Below are 19,389 nucleotides of genomic sequence, written 5' to 3' on the forward strand. Positions count from 1 at the left end.
TGTCTAGACAAGTCGGCAGATTCGGGACGCGCTATGGTAGCCTAGGGCTGGCGGAACGTTCTGAGAAGTCCACCAAAAAATGCTATACACCATCCGATGTTCTGGCTGAATTTTCGAAAGCGTTTGACACGCTTTCAAATGATGTTCTATACATACTTAACAGTATATAACACACTGCATCATTTTGGACGCAGAAAATCCGCTGGCAACTATCCAACTCCGCAAACAGGAGAGACGTGACGGACTGAAGTTACCCTCCTAGTGAATATGACTGCTACCCACTATCAATCTTATCTAGGGTCAGGTTTTATATGAGAGGGGAGTAAAAAACCATATTATTGTACATGAACGACATGGAGAACCACAAGCCACTGCACAGAACTCACTGACTCCGACATGCTGAAGATCGTATCAGTAATATATTGATAAAATTTCAAGGAATTACTTACCCACCGGCTGTGATATTGTAGTTTCAGACCACAGACAACTCTTAAAAAACGAAACAAGCATACATCTTTTCCTCGAATTGAACAAAACTAACGGCAGAAATAGTGGCGGGATATCGATGGGAAATTATGCGAGAGGATGCAGAAGAAGGTAGCTAAATGATACACAGCCAATAGGGTACAGTGGTTCGGCGGGAGGGACGTCGGCCATCGCGAGCGGCGAACCGTCTAGAAAGCATAAAATTACACAGTCTACTACAGGTGAAGCAAGATCCTCATGGCATTGTAAATGACGTCGTGTCTAATAATATAGAGTCAATCAAAATGCACAAAATGAGAGCATGGGAACTGTGGGTACACTGAGGAGCAATGGTCGCACGATCTTGGGCCGTGGCCAACTGTAGTACTACTACTACTGGCACAGCCGCAACAAGGCTAATGCTCCTTATCGCCGATGCCTTTGGGGATCTGTAAGTGGATCAACAGCGTCACGAAGGCATGATGCACCAGTTAGAGTCCCTGTAACGCACATATCACCCCGTACCCTGAAAGGACAACAACTAAGTCCGTTCCCCGAATGACGCTCAAAACAGCGTCGATATTTGAAGAGTATTATTTACTCGAGATAAAACGAGGATTAACTAGAAGTGACTTTCCGGCTCCCAGTCGGACGAGAACGGAACAAAGATCATCAGCAGTTCAACCAGAGAAGTTCTAACTCGGAAGTGGTTCAGCGTAAATATAGAAGTTTACATGCGAATCGCACATCCACTTTGGGTTCCTCGACATTCACAACAACGCACCGATGTCTCCATTCTTCTGCAAGGACATAACGCAAACCTCTTCCTAAACAGATGTCTTTTCTCTTCCGCATGCTCTACAGTAGGCCTACTCGGCTATGTATATATACTCACCCCAGAGAGGTGAGTTTTCTATCACTAATCACCCTCAAGCTACCAGAGTTTCCTACCGCGATTGCTTCAGTCAAATCGAAGGAGTAAAATCTTTGCTAGTCCGGTTTTTATTATCGATCAGGATCTCCATATTCCAGGCCTTCCTCGAATCTATCAAGGTATGCAAATGAGCCTTATTTACAATAACATGTGTCAGTACCTGATGAGGTACGGCGATGATATCTCTTTAACTTTTTTCTTTTTCAGTAGTTCTGAAGCTATGCCATTCTTCGACCATTCGGTCCCGGACTTTGACGTTCAGACCTTGACTATCAATACAGTGCGTCCAGTTTTTTCTCCGAGGCGATGTTCCGTACACCTGACAGCACCCTAGCTTAGCTCATCTTCAATTGATATGTCTTTGGACTCATCGTACTACAGCGATCTTACACGATTGGAAAGTCATCACGGAGTGGATAACGCATCCAATGTAGAAGTTCTGGTGAGTGTATTAAAGACGCTTGCGAGATTTCTTATGGTCCTAATATGTTGGAACATTGACGCGTATGTGATAGATGCATGCAAGAGACGCAGAGATACTCCCTCCATTCTCTCTTTATGGGTCTCATACTCGACACTGCTGTCCAGAAGCTACTACTTGTTCTTCATCGTCGAGTACGGTGAATGCTTCCAGTCTTGACAGTATACACCTTCGCGACACAATCTCCCCACTGTCAACAACCAATGATGGATCAAAAACCATCCCGCAGGAACGCTATGCCCATGCATCGAAGGCAGCACGAACCCGATACGGAAGTGCGACCGGTCTCGAGATGGATTCAATATATTTCCGACTAGAGAATGCGGAAGGAGACGGCGTCAGTCTCTCTGACATCTTGGACGACACAGGTACTGTGAATCTCTTAGGTGGAAAGGATGAAGTGCTTCAGGACCATGGCGTGAATGTTAAGCTACGCATTTTGGTGAGATAATTTTCCCCCGTATTAATTATTACGCCTGTATATACTCACTGAACTGTTTGTACAGTGGCCGGGATGCCAGCCCTGGAGTACTTTGCTGAGAACCAAGACATGGAGAAATCCGCAGGCCGCCATAACGCGCGAGGAACTCGCAAAACGTCTTGCTAGATCTATCATCAAATTCGTGAAAGTACGTCGCACTACATGTACCGCTTTCTTTTTCCTCATTTATTGACTCTTCCAAGGTGAGCGTGCCCGATATGGCGCATCCGAACTTGGGGTCAGTACTTAGGCCTCAGATTAATGCTCCTACACCATATCCGGGTCAGCTATCCCCAGACATGATATATCTTCGACGGTTCTACCAAGTGACGAAAGGCAGCTGGCAAGTCGAGCTCGCCTTCTGATCGCGTGTTTGAAACGTTTTAGTGCTCACTGGATTTTGTATAACCTGGATGTGTCACTCCACACTCTATCAACATCATTATCTAGCCTTGCCACGTACGAGTCTCATGTTCTGCTCATTCCACGGAAATTTCAATACCCTGTGGGATGCTTATAGTAGTACTTGTCTACCGTTATTGGTCATTTTACAGTGCACGATTGGATGTCTTCTCCGCCGCCGAGTTTTCGTGTATTTTTAGCCACTCATTGTATACGCAGTTTCCTACTACGTATACTGGACTTGTAGTACTATGTAATATATCATCGTGATCTCCCTTGATCTTTCTTTGTCCCTGACTACCCACAATCAATATATAACGAACAAAACATTTCAATGGCTTTTGATACGTTTACCAGTACACGGCATCCCTAGTATTTAAGTTTTCGTGTCTTTTACGACCATATAAGTTTAGGAAAATGCACAGCACTTCTAAGGCGAATATACAATTTTGTCAGACTTCGAAGTCCTCAATCCTTTCATCGCAAAACGTGGGCTCCGAGAGGCCAGATTATTCACTTAAATCGGTAAAATCGATATATTCACAACGCTGACTTGAAGGCCCTATTTATGTCAATGCATACGAACTCTTTACCAAACAAGGCTTCATACCCATTTTCTCCGCGTTCTTTTCCTCGCTGGCAGACAGTGGCAATCACCATCATGGCGCGCAGAGTTATGCGCGCACCTCGTGCTCGCAGCCGCAGTCTACATCAAAACGATTGAGTACTCAACCAGCGTCAGTGACTGCTGAGTTATACGGGACAAGAGCGACGACATACTTCTTAAGCTGTGTGCTCTCGTCATATCACCCACACTGCGGTACCCTGCCCTCGCGAAAATTAACTATCTCAGCACAGTGTTCCCTTCTCATTTATATATAATTATACAAGCATCTTGGAAGTGTCCTCCGGAAGCGCCTGATCTACACTACACAAGGGCCAAATGTGGCGTTGGCGACTCGTATAAATCATACCAATATAATGAATCAATGCGTTCAAATAGGACGTAGAACGTCTATTATATTATGCGGTATGCGGAACAGACAGATAATTCGTCACGGAGTACAGGGCCACTGTAAGAGTACATCAAATTTTGGGGCTAACGAAAACAGCTAAGTATGAAACACAGGAATTAGTTCAAAATAGTCCGCCGCATCACGGCACACCGACAACAGTAAAGATGAAGAGTGAGAAAAGCCTCCACCCCCCTACAACCAAACACTCATCCCACCAATAACAGCCCCGCCCAACATCACAGCCCAACCCAGCATCCCAACCCCAACAGCATTCTTAACAGCGTCCGACGAACTCGAACTCGAGCTCGAAGACGCAGAGGGCGCAGGGTTCGCCTGCGTCGCGCCGCCGACGGGGCCTGTGGCTGACGCTGTAGCAGCTGCGGATGCGACCGACGAGGCGCTTGCGATTCTAGACGGCGAAGAACGTGACTATCAGTAAAAACGAAAAATACGCAGGACATGGACGAGAAACACTCACGCAGAACTCGCCGCCGCCTCATTGACCTCCAAATTCAACAATACCCCATCGATAACATGGATCACCCCATTCTCGACCAACACGTCGCTCTGGCTGATCTTCGCGCTCGATATGCCGCCCGAGACGACGTAGGTGCCCGATGAGTTCGTGGTGATGGAGAGGGACTCGCCTGCGGAGGATGTGTAGTTCGAGGAGGTGGAGGAGAGCAGGAGGGGGGAGTAGAGTGTTTCACCGACGACGATCTGTGTTAGGGGGAGTATCAGCGATGTAGTCTCGATAGGTTCATGAAGAAAGGAGACGAAGTACGTACGTGGTTCCTGACCAGATCACCCAGCGCGGTTTGGTTCGACTGGACGGTCTGCAATGCGGCGCTCACGTTCGCGAGGGCACTGTTCGACGGCGCGAAGAGGGTAAAGCCGTGCTGAGCGGCCAGATATTCGAGCGCGCTGATGTTCGAGTCTGAGCCTGATCACCATTTCGTCAGTACATAGCGAGGGCGTTTAGGATAACATGGTGAGAATGAATACGGACCGGACTCTGGGAGCTCGAGAGTCGAAGCGAGCGAGGCTAGCGCAGATAGATCAGAATTGACTCCGACAGTTTCGTTGAGCGAGCCAGGTGGGGTGAGGGTCGCGTTGATGGCCCAAATGAGGAGGTTAGAGTACGAAGACGAATTTTGTACCGTGGTGTAGCTATCGCAATGACACGAATTATGATTAGTTCTCAAACACAAAAAGACAGGGAAATGAAATTACTTCTGGTTCAACACCACGACGCTTCCTCCCACCTTTGAGAACGCCACGACTTGACTCTCGTTCCCTTCCAATGCGACCAAGTTTGTGTCATTGAGGAGTGTACGTCCGAGTGTGACGTTTGGGTATGTAGAGACAAGGTCCGTGAAGTTGCCGTCCAGAATATGGTAAGAAAGAATTTCCAGGAGCGCCGTCGTGTTTGAGGTGGCAGACGAGAGGGAGGACACTAGGAACATTCCATTGATATTAGCGCTTCCGCGAGTGCAGATGAAGACTTTGATGAAAGTGACGACGCACAGGCTTCGTTGCTGGGTGCAAATAGCGTCTTGTTGCCGGATTGCAACTCCTCGAAGAATGCGGGACCAGCGGTATCGTTTAGAGCACCGGCGGCAAGGGTGGCGAGGGTGCTAAGACCTTGGTCGTTGAGCGCTTGCGCAAGACCGAGGAAGTATGAGGAGTTTTGAGCCATAGTAGCCAGAGGGAAGACAGCGAGAGCCAAGGAGGCGGCGGGAAGGATGGGGTTCAACATGGTTAACAAGAGGGAGCTACAATGATGGGATGTCCTGGAGCAAGTCTTTATATACCTGCCTTGTTGAACTTCGCAAGGCGTCATCGCTGGGCGCAAGACCGCTTGGGATCTCGTCTTGCCAAAAGGGAACAGTCACCTGGAGAGATCGACTACATGTGACTGAGCGAAGAGAGTTGGATTGAATGGAAGGAAGTGGCGCCAGTCAAGAAGGATCGGTCAGGAGGAGGCGAATCAGCTTCAGCTGCCTTGATCTCAGCTGTAAGCACAAGGTGCGCCGTGCAAGGTAAATGCGGAGAAAATAGGAATATATATATATACTCGCATGGTGAAGATTAGGAAAAGAATATATTGTGTTTCAAATCTCGGATATTGAGCTGCAGTATTCCAGATGTTCACAGGAGTGCAAGAACGAAGAATCCACAGACCTCTCAGGTGATGCATGGTGTTATGATCTGCATCGATGAGCAAACAACTGGAGAGCTCCTTCTCTTGTTCAATAGCTCCGAGCTCCGACTGAGATCAACAAGACCAGCTGCCTCCGCTGCAGAACAACTCCGAACAAAAATCATCGATCATTGGGCACAACAGGCAATAATGACGGAGAATCAGAGCCTGAGGACCCGGGAAACGTGGAATATTGGAAGAACTTTGTGTTCTGGAGTGCCTCAGACACCTGGAGAATGGGAGAGCTCAAGTGCTCAAACTTCAAGGATCGTAGTTGCGTGGAAGCATGATGAGCAGACGGGCACAAGAAACAGCGGGGTTTCAATCTCCATGCGCGCGTTACCATATAGGGATAGACCAGGCATTCGGCTCACGGCCCCGCCAATCCTCTCGATTCGGACGCTCGTCACGACTGGACGCTCATCTCTCCCGAAGAAGAGTAAGTATATCGCACTGGAAAGCTCGACCGACAATTTACTGTGTAACTAGAATACTCCTAATAAGGACGATGCGGTGCAATTCTTCTCCATACATCGGATGTTTGGTATCAGTAAGGAAACGACGGTTCATGCATCTCATCACAAACTGACGTGCACTTTCTATCACACCAAATCCCGTCGATGAACTTGAGAGTAAGTTGAAGAAATTTCACGCGTTAGACTTACTTAACTCCGTTTACTGACTGGCACATAAAATCGTCGGAGTGATTGTGGAATGCAGATGTATAGAAAGGCAAAGGTGTGAGCATAAGCTAACGCCATGAAGAAGACGAGTCCAAAAGAGAATCCGGGAGCATAGAAACAACAACGCCAGTCGAGGCAGCCTGTCAATGAGAAGGCTCATGTCTGAATCGGTAGCCAAGCCCTGTCTAGTTGATCGCTAGTAACTCGACCTCGAATCTAAGCGTCGCATTGGGAGGAATTATTGGTGGGACGCCACGGGAGCCGTATGCCTGTTGAGAATAGAAGATGAGCCCGATAATCATATGAGGAATAGGAGCCACAAAGAGACTCACACAGCCTGGGGTGACTGTCAGGACGGCTTTCTAGCCTAGCGATAGCTGTGGTATGCCTGCCATGTTTGCATCATCAAGGAGGATCAGCTCGAGTTTCAGCTCACAATGAAGATGGGAAGATGACAGCGTACCTTCATCCCAGCCCCTGATCACCTTCCCGACGCCGATCTCCGTCTCGAATGGGGATCCACTGGACGGCCCGTTTTTTTGAGAGCGACTGCGATCTGGGATGAATACAGTAATGTGTAGACGGCTAGGAGACTTACCGATCTCGACTGGAGTCAAACTTCACTCCGTTTGACAAGGTGCCGATATAGTATATCAAGACCCTGTCTGTCCGGCGGATGGCACGATTATCGGTAGACAATCAGAAAGAGATAACGCTTGAGTCGTACCTCCTCTTCAAGGGTAGTTAGTGTAATCGCCGTGAGAGAGTACCTGGATAGTAACGCCCTATAGATTCAGATGATCATGTTAGTGCGAGGCAGACGGTAGCGTGCGCGAGATGGGAGACGCCCCATGATGGATGTGGATGAAGATGGGGGCGATGATCAAAAGGGGTATATAGCAGGGAGAAACGTGGAGTGAGAACTCAAGTATACTGGCGTGGTTGCTGAGCGCTGAGTATGGATCTTCATCCGAACCACTGTCATCCGACCTAGTTATCAGCTACGAAAAGGTTCGCCGCTGTGGCACCGTAGTAAGGTCGTCGTCGCGTTGATCCTTCCCACAGCACCATTCCTTGTCATGTCACGAACGTTTCATAGAAGCGCTACTACTTAGTATTCCCAGCCGAGTCAATGGTCAAGAAGTTGTCGACGTGATCTCCCGGTTCTAATTCCAGATTTGGCTCAAACAAACCAATGGCACAGATGTCCACAAAGTATCCATTTCGCTTCATAGCCACATTAGACGCTGATATTGATTTATAAGATGAAATGGGATGTGGAGAGGCGGCTAAAAGAACAGAGGAAGCAGCCGACCAGGGGGCGAGCTCGTAATGCGATTTGGGTCAGAGGTCCTTTGTTTTGTTAAGCAATAATGGGACCTACGCGAAGAAAGATGTCACGAGCTTGTACTTCCTCCAAGTTCCTAGAGGGTTGGAAGAATATAAGAACGCGAGGCCATATTGTCAAAGACGATAACAAACACTCACTCGCTTCAAAGATCTACGTACACCTCCACTATCTCAAACGATGATCACCGAGGTCTTCCCCATCAGGGTCACTCCATCCTTTAACGCATCCACCGACCCGATCTTCTCTCGTCTGCGCGAGGCGACGAGCAAAGGTGGTGCAAAACATCAGTCGTATGGTATGAGCATCGAGGATCCACACAAATTGTGGTGGCTTGTCCGTGCGTCCTCGTTCACTCCATCACCCCCCTCCACCAGCATATAGATAATGGATGTGACCTGAAACTGAACACCCACACAGACTTCGAGAACGGCTTACTGCCCGACGACCTCAAGTGGGACTATACCACTTACGGCGACCCAAAAGATCTCTTCGGCCAACTCACGTCCGAAGCGCCCGCCAATTCGTTCGTCCATATTGAAGGGAGCGAGACGTTCCCTACCGGAGTTCTAGATGCTGCTGTGACTGAGATCGTTAGCTGCCATCATCTTTACTTCTTCGCATTGTGCTCTCATATAAATAAAACTGACCGAGATGGTTTGGTGAATTCTGTGTATAGGGCATCCTCGATCTCAATCATGGCTCTCGACTCTCCGAGTTTAGCAAGATCGTCGAAATCGTCGTAGCTGAGCTCAAGAAAGCGCCAGGAGCGAAAGGCGTAATATGGGGAGCCACGAAGCCGAAGGAAGGTCCCCAAGAAGGTGTGAAAGTGTTTATACTCGTTGGATGGGATTCTGTCGAGGTAAGCTCTTGTATGGAATAAGAGACAGTCAATGTTAAAAAGGGGTCGATATAGGACCACGTGAAACTTGCGAGCCAGGAGGAATTCAAGCAGAAGCAAAGTGCGATGATGCCGTTTCTGAAGGGCGCAAGAGCGGTCCATGTGAAGTTCGATGAGGAAGGGGTATGAACGTAGACCAGAAGGAACCAGTATAATTTGGGCGTGGCAGACTTGGAGGAAGGAAACGGACATTGACACGTAGTATACAGCAAGAGGATTGTGCAAGATCTGAGTGAGGCGATTGAAACGGGCGAAGAGTCATTAGAAAGTCATAGGAGAGAGTACGAAACGTACGGTAGTAATCGCGAGGTCGGGAATGAAGTATTCAATGCCGAGCGATAATAGAACGAGGCTGGACATTGGTGTTGGAGACACGATTGTCATGAAGCTCGTTCGCGATCATAAGAAAAAATAAAGACTCGCCGTGGTGCGGAAGACGTAGCAAATCGATGCATGCGTGACCTAGGGTTTGTCTAGTCCTTCATCACCGATGACCGTTCAATGGGTATCCTCTCTTTCTTCGTCTTCACCTTCGTCCCCATCCCACTCAAGCATACCGTCCTGAACCCATCCCTTCTTCACTATGTCCTTCACCCTCCATTCCCTCACCTGGCACTTCAAAATCTGCAGACGCAGCGATTGAACATCCTTCCCTGACCCATCATGACAACTGGCTCTCTGTGTCAACATCATCATCACGCTTGCCCAATCAAAGTCCATAGGGACGTCCATGATAGAGACGACATTCCTCGGCCAACATTCATTCATCCTAATCCTGTGCAGAGACAAAATCGTCATCTTCGGGAAAACGTCAGGAGTACTCGTCAAGCCCTGGACTTCCTCAGTCCCCCCCTTCGGCCCCTGAACTCCGTTCCCGTCCTCTTGAGCAGTTACCGTACCATAAATTTCCATAAGCCACGGGATCAGCCACTGCGCAGCGCCGGTGCCCTCCAGCTTCACATCTCTGACCTCTTCCCAGTCAAGCAAGGCAGGCTCCCACATCTCGAGTTTGTGATCTTCGATGTTGGTCTCGAAGTGGAAAGAGTCCACGATATGCGTTGGAAAGAAGTCGGAGATTTTCTCGAAGATGTCAAGGACGTCGCTAATTTCGTCGGAGTAGTCGTCGAGCTGGAGAGTGAGAACGGTGAGCTCGGGATTGGCAGCGTTTGGGGTGGAAGGCTGTTGAGTGGCCGATGATGTGATCACTGCTGTGAGCTGCAGCGATTCCTCGATTCCGGCGACGACACTGTTGAGAGAAAATTTGACCTGGTAGGTTCCGACCATGGCCTGACTGTAACGCCAGTTATCGAAAGCATCGGAGAGTTCGTTGCAGACCGTATCCACGTAAATTTTCCGCTGGACTTTGACCACGCTGGTTGCGAAAAAGGGGACCAGACGCGGTGGTTGTTCATTTAGGTGGATGTTTCTGACGACCGAAGACGGAAAAGATAGGTTTGGGAGGATGTCGAGGTAGTAGGATGAAGTGCCATAGAAATCGAAAAATTCAAGATGTGGCAGGTGGACGGGCTGAGCTCGAGGGAGAGGCTCCGCCTGGTCGCGGAGGTCGTAGGTTCCATGCCGGAACGTAAGGTGTGTCAGGCTGGGCATTTTGTCGAGGGCATCATATAGCGGAATGCCTCGACTCGATCGACGATGATGCCTGGCGTCTTCCTCCAAGCAGAAGTGGGTCAAGTGAATGAGTGGCGGGCAGTCGGCGAGGGGTACGAAAACACAATCCCGAAGCGTGAGAGATGTCAAAGACGCCGGCAGTAGTGGTACTGCCAGCGTGACGGTCGGATTCAGACCGAAATGGTCGGTCATTGCAAGTTTAAGGACGTCTAGTTGAGGAGCAGCACCCGGCGCAGCGATATCGCGTACCAGGCCGATGCATTCGTCCATGCCAATATCGGGACGAAGAAACAGGTCGAGAACTCGGATGCGGCGAAGATAGGTCATTACAATATTGCGTCTATCCGTGTAATTGTAGGCGCAAAGAGACATTCTGTCTCCGAAAGAGATAGCACAGTTCTTCGAATATTCCAGCATGAATAGCAGTAATGCGTGGTTGTTGCCAGTGGGAATAAGAACTATTCACAACTGAGCGAACGCCAATGCGGTGTCACGCCAGCGGCGGCACACGAGCAACATGACGAACAAATCTGGACAGTTCGAGGGTTCGAGAACATAGTGCGAGTTGCTCAGCGAGATGAAGGGCCGAAGAATGGCTTGAGGGTCCAGTCGATGACATAAGAAGATGCGGCATAGGATCTCGTTAGGCAGTCCATGTATGCCTTTGGAGGAGATCAGACCAGACACATCACGAGGGTCTTTCGTCCTGTGCACTATTCAGATAGAAAAAGAAGATCAAGACAAGCTGAGTGCGACTTCCGAATGGAGGCCGGGACGTACGTTGTGCCAGGATTCCTGTAGTGCTCCATGGCCCAGTCATGACATCTACGGCTACTGGATTTCCTACGCTGCTTTGCTTATCCGGGCAGCATATAAAGGAAGTTGAGTTAATTTAGTACCACCGATTTTCGAGCCCGGTCGAGAGATGATGAGGGTCAACTACAAAGTCATCATCAGACTGTATCAATTTTGGCCTATGAGTAGCGTCTCAATTTCCCACCCTTTCCTGGATTTTGACCTAAACTGACCAGGAATGGGATCCCTAGCCCTCATATGCATAAAACTCATCGTACTGATCACAGTTAACGAGCAGTCCAAACGATAAATACTTCTCAATGCACGTTGACGTGCGCGGTTGCAACAGCAATAGCAATTGACAGAGCGTACTGGCGTATGTAATAGATACCGTACCGCGAAAACCTGGCGGCGAGTCAACGAGCGCGGCATGGGTATGGACGATATACGAAGGACCGATGGAGAGGGGGAGACATATTGTTGGACCATATGCATGCATGTATGTATGAAGGTATATGGAGAAAAAGATGATATAGGAAAGGTATCGGGGATCGAGTTGAGGTATTTAGAAAGAACGGACGAGCCAGCGAGGACGAACTTGAGAAATAAGCTAAGGAGAACCGAGCGGGTTGTATATGGGAGCCAAGAAAGCCAGTGAATAAGTATACGACAACGAAATGGAACGGAAGCCCATAATCAAGCGAAGTCTTTGAACAGGGGAAGTCAAACGAACAGGGTAAAAGAGGGAACGCGAAGAGAGAAACCTCTATATACAAGCTGCCAGTTGAAGATGTTGAGCCGATTGACCATCCAAGTGCTGTCCATCGATGGAAAAATGTAGAAAATGGAAGATGCTTAGTGATGTGAGTATGCAGGGCGGGGCTGGCTGAAGATTGGGACCCCATGAATCATGGGGTATGTATAATAACTGGAAAGCAAGAAAAGTATGAAAGGTAATTTCTTTAAGTTATATGCGTATGCAACAAAGCGATGAACGGACAATGAAATGCTGGTGAAGGAATTGAATGCGCGAACAGCTAAAACGTAGTCAAAGCATAGCAAAGGAAGGAGCGACAAGTGGGATGATTTTGAAGTTACCGGGGTAAGGAAATCGCTGGACCTCCGCCCGAATTGGCCAAGAGCCCCCTCGTCTGCTGCTGCTGCGCTTGCCTCTTGATCTGCGCCTCCATCTTTGTCCTTTGCTTCCGCACGTCGTCATCCTTCAATTTGACAGAGTTGGCAAGCTCGACGAGAATGTCAGCAGTGGAAGAGAGCAGTATGGGTGGAGGGTGGTGTAAGACTTGGAGAACGGCTTCCTCTGAGTTGCAGTCAAGAAGGCGACGGCGACAACATGTTATGAGCGCGAGGCCTACACGGAAAAGATAGGGAACACCTGGATAGAAAACAAAAATAAGGCGTATGAGCGAGAGGGGTTCACGATAGAGTTGGGGAAATACAGACCCTCGCAGAGGAAGATATCCCACACGCGTTCAAAGTACTCTGTCGGCAGCGACTCCGCAAATAGGGAAGCGAACCTGAACGTGTCCGTGGTGTTAGCGCCACAATCAACCATGAAGAAAGATAAATCAACTCACCAAGGCCGACAGACCATGACAGGGGAAATGCTCATGTCGGTGAAAAGCTTCTTAGCCACAGAAGGGTCTGCGGACTCGACGGCCTTCACGAACAATGACGCGTCAACATCCATCTGGATCGCATTAGCGGCGAAGTACGATCGCAAGTGTGTATCCATCATAGAGATGAAGATCCAGAACGCGTCTTCCTCGGGGGCGTGCATCAGAAGTTGCCCAGCAATGACCGTCAAGCCTAACCACACAGTGAAAGAGACTTGTCAGTGAGATACCGGGAGAAAGGTATCAAAATGTGACACTGACCTCGGTGGTACTGAATATCCGGCACCATGGTCAGATACGCCTGCAACAGCGAGACAACAGGCCCATCCGGCTCCCCCAGTCTTCCCCTCGCATTCGCAAAACAAGACTTCGCATCAGCCACAATCAGATCCTTCGCTGCCACATCCCCCCTTTTACCCAACTGCGCATACAACCCTTCTATCCTCTTCGCCTTACTATCCGCCAGATGTGCCCACACCTGATATCTTACCGACCCTGGAACGCCCTCGTACACCAATTTCTTGAACTTCTTGCTCTTACGGGCCTGGGAGGATGGCGTAGACGAGATAGCGTTGATCCATTTAAGTTCGCGATTCCGGTGGGCTTCGACGCCAGTTTTGTTGGCAGAGGCCTTGGAAGGATGGGCCGGTTCCGAGAGCAGATTAGGATTTGACATGGGGTCGCCCGGGGAATGAGGGCTTGGGGGCATGCCGCCGGGTTTGTAATTTGAGCCACCCGGACTCGTGGATCGCAGAAACGCAGCCAGATCCGACGTTGGAGCCTCGGACGATTTCTTCCTAGCTCCTAATCCGGGCCCTGTCGAAGTATTGGGGCTGTGGCTGACGACCGAGTCTTCGGAAGCACGACCGTGTTCACGATGGATGTTCGGCTTGACGAGCTCGAAGTCCATGTCCTCGACTTGAATGGTCTCGTGAAGCGATTCGCTGGTCATACTTTCGTCCCGCGAGGTCTGGAGGCTAGGTCTTGAACGTAGGTGACCAAGCGAGAGTTTAGATCGCAGCGAAGTATTGCGAGCTACAGGGCCGCTGCCTGGAGTTGGAGAAGACCTTGCGTCGCCGTTCGTATACTGCGAAGCGACTGTATCGATCGACCCTTGCCTCCGCCTAGAAGACTTTGGTGATGATTGAGACGCCGAAGAGTCGAGCGAGGGTTTAGAGGCGGGAATATTGAGGGGAGGAGCATCGCGGCTGTATTGTGAAGCAGAGGAGACTCGAGACGAAATGCTTTCGCCGATGGAATCATCTCGTGGACGGTGAGCCCATGGAGGTTGTGCGGGCACTGAGGGTAACGGAGAACTGGGGCTGGTTTGACCCTGCACCAGAGCAGATGTCGAGACGGATTTTCGAAGATTGGAATTCCCGGGACCAGAAGATGGCGAGTGCAGCGAAGAGATCGATGGCCGTCCATTAAGGGCGCGAGGTGGCACTGCAGTGGCAGGAGAAGAGGGTACACTGCTTGCAGACACGATGGGCTGCGCCATAGCCAGAGGTGAGGGTCTATGTTCCCGAGGCGCATTAATGCGGTGGTTTCCCGTCGATTGGCGGGCTGTGGAAGCTGAAGGAATGACAGGTGGTCGCTGACTGGGCAGTGATGTTCGAACCGTGCGTTCTTGAGCAGCTGGGATCTTGATAGAACCATCGGGGCTGAGGGGACGAAAGGAATCAGCCCAGTTCTGCTGTTGCACAACCCGCACCGAAACTGCTTACCTTTCCTGTGGTATGGTCGACTCTGCAACAGTCGAGTCAAAGCCAGAGAACGACCTCGACCGAGGTCTTGCCCCAGAAGTCTTCGGGAAAAAGTTCGCTCTCGGAATCACGTTCCCACTCTCACTTGCTTTCATCCCTCCCTCCTCTCTTTCTCCATTTGGCCTCGAGTCTTCCCCCGAACGCCGACCACCATCGGTGGGTACAGGCTGGGCCAAACTGCCTCCTACTCCAGGTGCAGCACCATCCCCAGTACCAGTACCCCTCCTCGCCAACCCCAACCTCAACGCCGGAATATTATTCAACGGTTCCAACGAAAACACGATCGGCACCGGACCCATCGATGTCCCCAGCTCGCCCTGCGTCAACCCATAGACCGTCCTCGCTCTATGCGCCTGAGCCACCCTCATCGTCTGACTCGAGGTATTCATCAGGTTTGGTCCGTTGCCCGGTGATCCTATCGGACCGGGACCACCGGCACCGGGGCCCATCGGACCTCCTGGAATACCTGGAACAACGAACGGCGCTGCTGCATTTTGGAGCTGCATTTGTTGGAGCATATGTGGTGGAATAAGCTGTTTGCGGCCGTAGGTCGGTCCGAAGGCCATAGGTCCTGGTGTAGGCTTCGGTGCGTTTGGGTGGGGCATGAAGAGGCTTTGACGGGACTGAGGGAAGGAGCCGTCTTGAGGCGTCGAAGGTGCTGATGGAGGCCTGGAGAACGACTGGACTTGAGGAGATGGGAGGGGGGACTGCTGATGTTGAGGCTCGGGCATGGGCGATATGGGTGTGGCTGGTGTCATTGGGGTGACCGGTGGGGTGGATTCTGGGTCTGGGGATGTAGGAACAAGGGAAGGCGAGTAAGGTGGGGGCGGAGGTGCTGGATTGACTACGATGAGTGGTGCACGCTTTTTCTCGGAGGGATACGTATTGGCTGGAGGAACGTTGAGCTGGCCGTGGTGGGAATGAGAGGATGTGGAGGTCGAGTTGGCACGGCTCGGTCCTGCTTGGGGCGATATGACGGTCTCGTCTTCGCCTTCTTCTTCCTCGTCCTGGGACTGCTCGTCGTCGTCGATAACTATTTCACGGGTTTCCCGTCGTTCTTGGTCTTGAGGGGCCTTGCCTGCAGCTTCTGATGGAGGAACAGGACTGTTGGCATTCCGCTCGATCTCGATCTTCTGTCTCAGTGCTGAGGCCGCGCCACCCAAATTGCCTTGACCTTGAGCTTCTCGATCCTCGAACGACGTAGCGGAGTATGGAGGAGAAGCCACCTCGGATCCAGTCGATCCTGTATACCCCGTATGCATAGCGGGCGAAAAACCAGGCGATCCTCCAAACGTAGCATGCAAAAGGGGCGAGGTGGCGAACTCCAAAGGTGCCGGTCTAGCTCTCGCAAACTGCACGGACTCGGAATCGTCGTGGGCATCAGGGGCTTCCGCCGACGGTGATGGTTCAGACGGAGTGATGGGGGACTGAATGGAATATTGTGACGCATCCGACTGCCGAACGTTAGCCTGGATAGCCGTCTCGATATTGAGAGCCCGAGGTGTCTCGTCCTCGTCCTGATCTTGCTGTATCTCTGGTTCATCCCTCGTAGAAGTCGAAACGAACGAAGGACGTCCAGAGTCCTGCGACGGCGCCGCCTGTGTATGTCGTCTGGCTCCCTCCGAAAGAGGACTCTCCATCCCCGGTTTCGGTAGGAAATTCGGCTGGCCCGACCTGAATGAATCTGCTGAATATGACCTTTCGAACGTCGGCGGCACAGGCGGCGGGTACGGCAACCCCGCCGCAGACACAGATCCGTCTCTCTCCCTACCACCACTGCCGCCTCCTCCACCTGTGAAGACCGACACCTTCGACATGCGAGAGAAGCGGGACATTTTCGAGGCCATGGACATGCGGGAGTATCGGTAGTCGTCGTAGATATCCGAGGCGCCTTCCCAGTCTTCTGGGTCGAATGACGAGGCCTCGGATGGGTTGAGTGAGGGCTGGAGGGAGTTGCGGCGTTCGTTGGCTTCTGGTGGCGGGGAGGGGGCGACAGCTTCTTGCGACGGTTCGAGTTCGGGTTCGGCAGATTCAGGTTCAGGTTCGGTGTGTGATGGAATAGGTGCCAATTCTTGAGGGGTTGTATACTTTGTAGTATAATTATCGTGCCCGCCGACCGTGGATTCGTGCGATTGCGACTCCATCGATGGTGATTCGGCTCGTTCTTCAGGTTCAGGCGTCGACGTTTCACTCCGCGACATGAACGACGCATCGTCCCCGTCTCCTCCATTAGCGAAATTCTGAAGCAACGAAAGACCGATGCCCATGACACCGTCCGACGCGACCGACATGCGCGCATCTGTGCTGTCGTCGAACGCGCCACCCGACGAAGTATTCGAAAAATCCGTTCGGGCGGGAGAAATGGCCGAAAGTCCGTTCACAGAAGACGAAAGGGGCGCAGCCAAATCTTGTGTGCCGTCTCGTGGCGGACTATATGGAGATGGCATTGGCGCAGAAGCCGCCGGTGGCGTCGACAATCCCGTCGAAGTCGGTGATGCGACGATGCCCGGGCTCTGCGTTGATGAAGGGGGGGTCACGGGACGTTGATCACGGTCCGAATACTGACTGCTCGAAGGTGAAGGCAGGTCCATCGAATCATCCCGTAACGGCACCTCCCGTTGCATCCCAGGGTGTTTTGGGCTCTCGTCGCTCGTGAACGATTGATTATAGTAATTCGGGGTCTGTGGCGAGGCCGACTCTTGTGCCGAGGAAGACGAAGAATAACTTGCACCCGGGTGAAGCCGGTGACCGTGGACCGTGCCGATGGTAGCGTTCGAGTCCGCAATAGAAGGGATGGATGATGTGGAGAAGGCCGGCGACCGTGGGGGATTTGGGGATGAGACCATCGCGCGGAGGGAGATGGCGTCGGCGAGGGACGGGACGGGAGATTGTGATGTTGATGTGTGGCGTTGGGAGACGGAGAGGGAGCTGGAGGCTCGAGAAGACGACGATCGTTTGGTCATGACGGGAGTTTTGAGCTTCCCGTGCATGCGGACGTAGGAGCCATCAAAGCGACCCACTACACCTTCGCAGTACCCCTGCAGACAGAGAGCTGAGCGTCTTCGGTAAAGTCAGGATGGTCGGGTGGCACTCACGAGAAAAACGTCCTTTTGGTCTTTGATTTGCATGAGTACGACGATCTCGTCATCCTATGGGAAAAAGAACGTGAGTCATCCCGTAAGAAGGTAAACGTAGTGTGAAACAGATAGACTGTCGAAAGACGAGACCCATAACCCACTGAAGAATCATCGGAAGCTACGGTGGAACTGCCAACTCCGGGGCAAAGCAACGCTTGTAGCACGAGTGTAGTGTCGTTAAACATTCTCAATCTCGTGGCTGAGTCTAACTACTTGCCCGACACTACTGATCATAAAGAAGAAGTCTGGGTTGAGGCCGAAAGGGCTAACTAGCGTCGACGGGTCTCGAATCTCGAATGTAGCAAGATTCTTTCTAGATGATGTTAATCCTGAACGAAGTAATCTCCGTGTCGAGGTCATGTGGTGACCGTGGAATCGACAGACAAATTCGTGGAAAGGAATGATGGTCTTGTTCATTCCTCAAAGCGGATAGGGGAACGGTAGCCCGAAGACGCGGTCTAGTCTCGTGTCGGGACTTCGACATGAACGCAAGACGTCAAAAGAAGCAGGTAAATGGAGGAAATGAAGAAACCCCAAAGATTTGAGGAGGATACGGGGGGCCGCGAACCTCAAAAAGCTGGGGACGGCTGCCCTCAGTAAGAATTGATTGGTATGCATTTTGCGCACAGCCTGTAGTCAATGCAGCCAAGTGCGCAGGCCATCATCTACGCGACAATGTCGAAACAAGTATAGCCGACTAAATAGGCAGACTCTTGCCCATATTTCCAAGATATATCATGGCTTGGCTCGTCTAACACAACTGGTCTACACGCGTAGCACATAGGAGGAGCCTAGTACCTGTGCTCTGCTGGACCGAATCTCTCCGTGATGTGCACGAATGCCCAAGCATTGTAGCGACTCCTTGCACAATCCTAGCTGACTAGCGAAGCACATCCACGACCGTTCAAATAAATTCAACATACCTTTAGGAACATGAGGTCCTCTGGATTCTTTGCCACACAATCCTGCACCGCTGTCCCTTTGCCTATACCTCCCTTCCCCGCGAAGCGCGTCCAGCGTGCAAGTTCTGCAGCGTCCATTGTTGTTGTCCGCCACCAGCACCGGTTGGTCGTGGTCAGTGGTGAGAACGAGCGAAGTCAGGCACAAATTGGATGTTAGAGCGGGAGCGAATCCAAAACAGATGTAAAGATGCCGCCGCCAAATTCGAACTAGGTATCGGGAACTGTTCCTAGATTCGATGTCTTCAGAATAGAAAAGAATAAAAGATATTTCTAGTGCTAGCTTGAAGGTCCTAGGGTCGCCTTGAAAAGAGATGAAGAAAGGGAAGCAAGAAGGGGTGAACGAGTGACTTTGCGCGGGCGTAGGCGGCAAGAATGTTCGGAAGCGGCCATCAGCATGTTATGATCCTTGTTTTCAGGTTAGGGTTGCAATTTATAGCCAGGGTGGCACGGTGTGGCCCGAACAACTCTCTTCGCACGACGGCCATCTTCGCAAGTCACCGTGAGTCTCATTATATTGTGCTGTGGTAGACCGCTATCATAGAGACTGTTCAA

At 51.0% G+C, this 19,389-nt stretch overlaps 6 protein-coding genes across 6 annotated transcripts; 2 read left to right on the plus strand and 4 right to left on the minus strand.

Annotated features, from left to right (window-relative positions):
- Positions 1–1,754: 1,754 nt before the first annotated feature.
- On the plus strand, positions 1,755–2,726 carry STEHIDRAFT_151197 (uncharacterized protein; the record flags this gene model as incomplete). The annotated part of the gene is made up of 4 exons (XM_007298419.1): positions 1,755–1,841; positions 1,915–2,322; positions 2,387–2,509; positions 2,565–2,726. The coding sequence occupies 4 exons, from the start codon at positions 1,755–1,757 to the stop codon at positions 2,724–2,726; spliced, it is 780 nt and encodes a 259-aa protein (XP_007298481.1).
- A 1,043-nt stretch (positions 2,727–3,769) lies between these two features.
- Positions 3,770–5,526, minus strand: STEHIDRAFT_143398 (Fasciclin-domain-containing protein). Its single transcript, XM_007298420.1, has 6 exons — positions 5,307–5,526; positions 5,013–5,235; positions 4,789–4,949; positions 4,568–4,722; positions 4,258–4,499; positions 3,770–4,188 (listed from the first exon to the last, which is right to left on the minus strand). Exons 1-6 carry the CDS (start codon positions 5,476–5,478, stop codon positions 3,972–3,974), a joined length of 1,170 nt encoding a protein of 389 aa, XP_007298482.1. The 5' UTR covers positions 5,479–5,526; the 3' UTR covers positions 3,770–3,971.
- Positions 5,527–6,850: 1,324 nt separating this feature from the next.
- Positions 6,851–7,518, minus strand: STEHIDRAFT_126793 (FKBP-like protein; the record flags this gene model as incomplete). The annotated part of the gene is made up of 5 exons (XM_007298421.1): positions 6,851–6,934; positions 6,998–7,023; positions 7,129–7,187; positions 7,264–7,330; positions 7,488–7,518. 5 exons carry the CDS (start codon positions 7,516–7,518, stop codon positions 6,851–6,853), a joined length of 267 nt encoding a protein of 88 aa, XP_007298483.1.
- A 675-nt stretch (positions 7,519–8,193) lies between these two features.
- STEHIDRAFT_135986 (uncharacterized protein) lies at positions 8,194–9,265 on the plus strand (the record flags this gene model as incomplete). Its single annotated transcript, XM_007298422.1, has 4 exons — positions 8,194–8,353; positions 8,434–8,606; positions 8,693–8,875; positions 8,930–9,265. 4 exons carry the CDS (start codon positions 8,194–8,196, stop codon positions 9,041–9,043), a joined length of 630 nt encoding a protein of 209 aa, XP_007298484.1. The 3' UTR covers positions 9,044–9,265.
- A 147-nt stretch (positions 9,266–9,412) lies between these two features.
- On the minus strand, positions 9,413–11,363 carry STEHIDRAFT_135987 (uncharacterized protein; the record flags this gene model as incomplete). Its single annotated transcript, XM_007298423.1, has 2 exons — positions 9,413–11,001; positions 11,324–11,363. The coding sequence occupies 2 exons, from the start codon at positions 11,361–11,363 to the stop codon at positions 9,413–9,415; spliced, it is 1,629 nt and encodes a 542-aa protein (XP_007298485.1).
- A 435-nt stretch (positions 11,364–11,798) lies between these two features.
- On the minus strand, positions 11,799–19,189 carry STEHIDRAFT_70261 (uncharacterized protein). Its single transcript, XM_007298052.1, has 7 exons — positions 18,799–19,189; positions 17,834–17,887; positions 14,700–17,776; positions 13,234–14,636; positions 12,934–13,165; positions 12,800–12,873; positions 11,799–12,731 (listed from the first exon to the last, which is right to left on the minus strand). Exons 1-7 carry the CDS (start codon positions 18,913–18,915, stop codon positions 12,433–12,435), a joined length of 5,256 nt encoding a protein of 1,751 aa, XP_007298114.1. The 5' UTR covers positions 18,916–19,189; the 3' UTR covers positions 11,799–12,432.
- Positions 19,190–19,389: the final 200 nt, after the last annotated feature.

The sequence above is a fragment of the Stereum hirsutum genome (genome assembly GCF_000264905.1).
Source record: "Stereum hirsutum FP-91666 SS1 unplaced genomic scaffold STEHIscaffold_1, whole genome shotgun sequence".
Taxonomy (NCBI): Eukaryota; Fungi; Basidiomycota; class Agaricomycetes; order Russulales; family Stereaceae; genus Stereum; species Stereum hirsutum.